We start from the raw sequence: 6,000 nt of genomic DNA, 5'->3' as shown, positions 1-6,000 counted from the left end.
CATATGTGAAGTGCCATGGCAAGTTTTATTACATTAAAGGCACTATTTAAATATAAGCTTTTTTGTTGTGTTGAAGGGATCAGCGAAAAACAAAGATTTTCCTTATCATTGTCTGGTCAGCATGTTGGCCCTTCTTAAGTAGCTGCTATTCTCAGTGAGGTGGAACCCCAGCTTTGGGAATTCTCAGCAATTACTGGCCAATTTAACATTTACCTGGTTCTTTCTCATAATTTGTATTTTTTGTGCTGAATTTTTTTGCTCTCCAGGAATGATCAGCGGGGAATGGTATGCACTTTTTGCACCCAGTTCAGCATCAAGCATCCTCAGGTCAGATAAAATGTAAGGTCCTCTCAACTTTGTGATATCAATGAATGTTAACCCTATCCTCAGGAAAGTAACCCTTACTTTACTGATGTGAGATTTCCCTGTAGCCGCTGAGTAGTTGCCAATTAACTGCCATTTGGCTTTGGCTAGCTTTGCACTGTGGGGCTTTATTAGGAACAGGGTGAGACTGACAAACTCAGTTAAGCCAGCAGAGAAAATAGAAAATAGAAAACTTCATCTCAATATTATGGGCTGGAGTTGAACAGTGATCACTAAGGGTGAGTGGGTAATTGCTCCATCTAGTCCCTTTTAAGTATTATTTCATTTATAATCTCACTTGCACCTGTACAAATGCTGCTAGGCCAGAGTCTCTCCCTCTTATTGGAAAGGGAGTATTTCTCATTTCATCCATAAAAAAAACACTAATTATCCACACCACAAAATGCAAATATTAAAATATTGGCAAAAATTGAAAAATTGTGGAGCTGAGATCATAGCCATATTAACAAGGCTCGTGACCAGGATTATGATCAAATAGTAATATAATCAATTTATAACACAACATGGCAAGGCTATGACTAAGATCTCAGTCCATCCAACTTTCAGTGATAAGTTTTTTCTTATTACCCAAGTAATCCACAATGTTCTTTTGTCGCTGAAGTCCGAAAGCCATCAGAAACAGCTTCTGAACTTGGTCAAATGCGGTCATTTTATGGGCTGATCCTGTCCTTAGTTAACTTTGAGTTTTCAATGAGAATACATTAACATATATTGTATTTATATATTTTTCTTGATTAGCACGCAGATGTGTTATAAAACAAAATTGAAACAATAAAACAATCAGAATTATCCCTCAAAACTCTCAGAAGAGAAACATCCAAACTGTTAAAATTTGACAGCCAACAACACATTTAATTTGCTGTAACACAAACATTTATAAAAATATTTGAAAACGGAAAAGGTCTGACCTTAAACATACCCATATGTACGGGGAAAATTATTGCCTGACAAAAAGGAAAAATATTGTCATTTGAATAAAACCGGCTCCATTTTTCCCCCCGTTCTTCTCATTAAGGTTTAAGATAAGTAAAAACATGTTAAAAAGTACAAGAGATGCTTGTTTGAAATCAAAGTTTTGTTCAAATTTACAAATCAAAGAATGACAGTGGGTGCTCACTTATGGCCTTAATACAATGGTTGGAACCTATTTACAGCTCAAAAAATACAAAAATGAATTATGAACTTGGTCATAAAATCAATACTGATATCAAGAATATTGTAGACAAATAAATACTTCAAGGTATTATTGTATCATTAATGATTCTTGACATTGAAGGAGCACAAAATAAAAACTTTTCTTTTTTTAACCAGTATTTGTAAGGCATTTTTGTTAAAGTGTTAGGTACTTTTCCCCCATCTTTTCCAAAGGCACAATGACAATATCAACCTGACCTCAGTTCTGAAGGTTTCAATGCTTTTAAAACATCCATCCTTCATGAATAAACAGAATGGTTTCAGTACATCACTGAAAATCTATGAGTACTTCAGCATCCAAAGAAAACAGCCAGCGATAGAGTCAAAAGAAAGAAATTTGTGAAAATATTTCTGACCTGTAAGACATTCCTTTATTTGAAAAAATAACTTTATAGATGTGTCCTTTTAAGTATTCCAAGATCAAGAGAAATTGTCACTGTTTGCAGGCTGCCCTGTCTGAAAGATCCAGCTGATTTATACTACCCAAACAGCAGACACGACATGTCTGGGAGAGTCTTAGGGGACCGACAATGATGTCATGTTAAGGAAATAGCTGGATGAACTTGGCACTTCACAAAGCTGGCTCTTCTTCCATTGGTTCATCAGACGTTCTAGAAAAATAAATATGCAATCAGAATGATACACATAGACATTTACAATCTCTACGTGGGGTCACAGTTGAATTTGAATTATACATGATGTTTATTTGTCTTATCCAGTCACTTATAAATAGAGTATCTTTTCCTGAAGCAACATTAAAGGGGAATAGCTAACAGTCAAGGACTGTCTCCAAATATATTATAATAATGGCATCCTCGGGAACTGAAAATTAAAGTGCACCTGAAGAAATATTCCAGGATTCTGACTAATCTCAAAGGTTCAAAAGCATTGCCATGCCAACAATGGTTATAGCGTGAAGGACTGTCAAGTTTTAAGTGCCCCTGGGTTTATAAACAATTTGGAGCTATTATTATCTTGAAGCTCATTTTGCCTTTAAATCAACGTAAAAATATATTTTAATAAACTGAGAGTAAAATTAATGAATATTCATTTAAAATAGATATCAGAGACAGTTCTAGGCCTATTGCTAAGATCAAGTGTGGTGCTCGTTTGATCTGAGTCACAAGTCTTTTAGTTTTAAAAAAAAATTTGGGTGGACCTCAATGCTGGCTTTGGCCTTATTCCCCAACGACATGCAAGTTTCAATGTGATTGGTGGATCTTCATGCTGGCTCATGCTTAACGCCAATATGGTGCATACTCAGCATCCCAGAATAGCCACAATCAACATCTGAGCTCCAAGCCAGAGGGTGTCCTGTCACAGAGACAGTCAAGAAATCAGAAGGAGGCATGCCGATGGACCGAACCTTCTTTGTGAAGATGATCCTGTTTGACTGCGGTAGTTTTCAAACAGTGGATACCTTCCACCTGTAAGGTTGCCCTACAGAAGATATTTTGACGCTACCTTCAAAAATGTCGCAGGATGCTGGAAATACTTGAAGGTATTCAAGGGGAAAGAAAATGGGGTGCCACCATCAATCCTTACTGCAGAGCCGCTGATTGATCTGTCATTGCAACAAAACGGCATTGTGATAATCCATCTGTACGATTCCTAGGCCAGAATTTCACGCTTTGTGGGCAGACGCACGCCCAACCCAATCGGGCACGAAATAGCGTGAGTAGACGTCAGGCGAGTATCCCGTCGTCATCCTGCACGCTCACAATCTTCAGGTCGGTGGGCACGCGTAGGAGTAGGAGCCGCGACTAGCATCAATAAAGAGGCCACTTAACGCCATTAAAAAGCGAATAGAAGCCGATTTTACGTTGCCCATGCGATTTCGCACTCATCACACGGGCAAAACAGGCAGGCAGGCAGCCCACATTTTGCAAAACCTCATCCAAGGGCGGGATAAAAAGGTTCAGCAGCATTGCCAGTGTGATTAATGAGGAGTTGAGGAGATAGTTTGCTGCTGGTTGCTTATTTAAACTTGACAGCTTCATCTCTGTTCTGAGCTTCATTCTTAGCATTTCTAAGCTTCATTTCAGGTCTCCTTTTTGTCTCCAAGGACTCCGGAGGATTCAAACCATGTGGACCCTTCCAGATATCAGATAGCCTTCTGTAATCCTGATAATGGGGATTGTGGTCTCTGCTGGAGGCACCTCCTCTGAGGAAGAAGAGAGGGGCAGAAGGGTGAGGAGGCCAGGTGTCCCAATGCAGCTTCCAGGGGAGTGACCTGTGGGAGGAGAGGCGCAGGCACAGGGGGTGCAGGGCCAGCAGGAAGTCCAAGGTGGAAGGAGCCGCAGAAGACGCCACTATCCTGCTGTCAGGGTTTACAGGCGGTGATGCAGCTACCTCAATATGTCCGAGATGCAATGCTGATGGAGGCTCCACCTCTCTAGTGAGACCATGACCTCCATTTGTCAGATGATTGGGCCAGGGATCACCTCCAACAGTGTGTGCGGAAACCCTTGCCAATGGCCCTGAATGTCACAGTGGCCCTCAATTTCTATGCCTCTGGCTCTTCCCAGGGATCAGTGGGGGATCTGTGTGGAGTCTTCCAATCAGCTGTCCACAGTTGCGTCAAGCTGGTGACAGAAGCTCTGTTCAGGCGGGTAATGACATTTATTCATTTCCATATGGACGAGGCCAGCCAGAGAGTTTGCAGTGATTGCTGGGTTCCCCCCTCTGTCCAGGGTGCAATCGACTGCATATGTGGCTTTCAAGGGGCCAGCAGGTCTGCTGGGTGCCTTTGTCAACAGGAAGAGATTCTACTCGATGAACGTCCAGATAATTTGTGGCCACAAGACACAGGTTCTGCAAGTCTATGCAAGGTACCCTGACAGCTCCCATGACGCTTATATCCTGAGACGTTCCCAGGTGCCAGGGCTATTAAGTGCTCCAGCCCGACTGGATGGATGGCTGCTAGGTGACAAGGGCTATCCATTGAAACGGTGGTTCATGACGCCTCTTCGCCACCCAAGAACAGAGGCAGAGAAGCGTTACAATAGAAGTCATGCATCCACAAGTGTAGTGATAGAGAGGACTATAGGTCTTCTGAAGATGCGCTTCCGGTGATTGGACCAATCAGGGGGAGCACTACAATATCCCCCCAGAGCGGGTATCATCGATAGTGGTTGCATGCTGCACTCTCCACAATCTGGCACTGGCAAGGGGGCACCCACTGGAGGAAGAGGACCTTGACGCAGGTCCACTGGCCACAGCGGCTGAATGTAGTAGTGAGTCAGAAGAAGAGCATGGTGAGGAGAGCGCTGAGGTTGTGGAGGCAGACCTCTGTATCTTTCAGGGAGGCTAGGACACCAGGGATGCCTTGATCCAATGCTCCTTCAGATAGGCTGCCAAAGGTCTGCTTCCACCTCATGCCAGGGCTGCTGCCTCCATCCAGGATGTCTGAAATGACCCTTTCAATTGGACCCAAAATCCACTCAATTCCTGTACAATAAAGTTTAGAGCCACTCTTGTTCAGCATTACATACTGGCGTACCCTGCACCAAAAAAATACAAAGATGGCGAATACTCAGACCACGAGGACAAGAACAAAGTTTATCTCATTTTGATAATCCAAAAAAAATTAACTTCACCTTCTCTGGTCTTCATTCCCAGACCAGAAAACATAAACAAAACATTACACAACAGAAGATCACCTGTGGACAGTTCCCCTTGTGCTCATGGTGACTTAAACTTACGTTTGCAAGTGCTACATCTTGGTGCCACCCCCCCACCCCTCGCTTGGGCAAGCATTGGGGGCAGCCTGCTGACTCTGGCGTCTTGTTGGCCTTGATGACATAGGCAGTCATTCTTTGGCCGGTGGAGCCTGTGCTGGCCCCACCTGGAAGGAAGTGGCCAGTGCCATGGCTGACATCTCCCCAGTCATCACAGCTTCATTGGATGCCACGGTTACTGGAGGAGCTGCTACTTTCACCCAGAGCACCCTGAGAGGAGCCTGCAGAGACGACAAGCAGCTTGTGCGCCAATGTGAGGTCGCTCTGGACCTCCCTCCTCGCCATTGATGGACGGACACCTAGCAAGGGTACTGGGTGCCTCATCCATCTCCCACACTGGCACTGACCACCTGAGGTTATTGCCTGTGTGAGGGTTTGCAAGCCCAAGTGCAACCCCAGGAACCCCTCATTCTGTCCCTCGAGCTGCCTCTCCATTAGAGTCACCAATCTCTCAATGGAGGGGGCAGTGCACTCGGCCATGAGGGTCAACACAATGCTCACGCTCCGCATGGACTCCTCCAAAACAGAGACCATGGCCTCATGGATCTCCACAAGATTCTCCCGCACATCACACTGGACATACAGCATCTGCTGCCTAATGGACGACTTCACAGGCTCACCATCAGCCTTCGGCTCAGCAACATCCTGGTCTCCAGCAGTCCTCCAACTGCTGGCGCCCTGG

At 44.2% G+C, this 6,000-nt stretch overlaps 1 protein-coding gene across 2 annotated transcripts in view; it reads right to left on the bottom strand.

Annotated features, from left to right (window-relative positions):
- Window positions 1-1,120: 1,120 nt before the first annotated feature.
- Window positions 1,121-6,000, bottom strand: part of LOC144678862 (histone deacetylase 9-like) — a 635,070-nt gene continuing 630,190 nt past the window's right edge. For both annotated transcript variants that reach the window (XM_078538855.1, XM_078538856.1), the window contains exon 25: window positions 1,121-2,189. In XM_078538855.1, the coding sequence (XP_078394981.1) occupies window positions 2,150-2,189 (40 nt within the window). In that variant the 3' untranslated portion in view covers window positions 1,121-2,149. The remainder of the gene's footprint in view (window positions 2,190-6,000) is intronic.

This window comes from Cetorhinus maximus, chromosome 3 (genome assembly GCF_964194155.1).
Source record: "Cetorhinus maximus chromosome 3, sCetMax3.hap1.1, whole genome shotgun sequence".
Lineage (NCBI taxonomy): Eukaryota > Metazoa > Chordata > Chondrichthyes > Lamniformes > Cetorhinidae > Cetorhinus > Cetorhinus maximus.
This window is presented reverse-complemented; position numbering and strand designations above follow the sequence as displayed.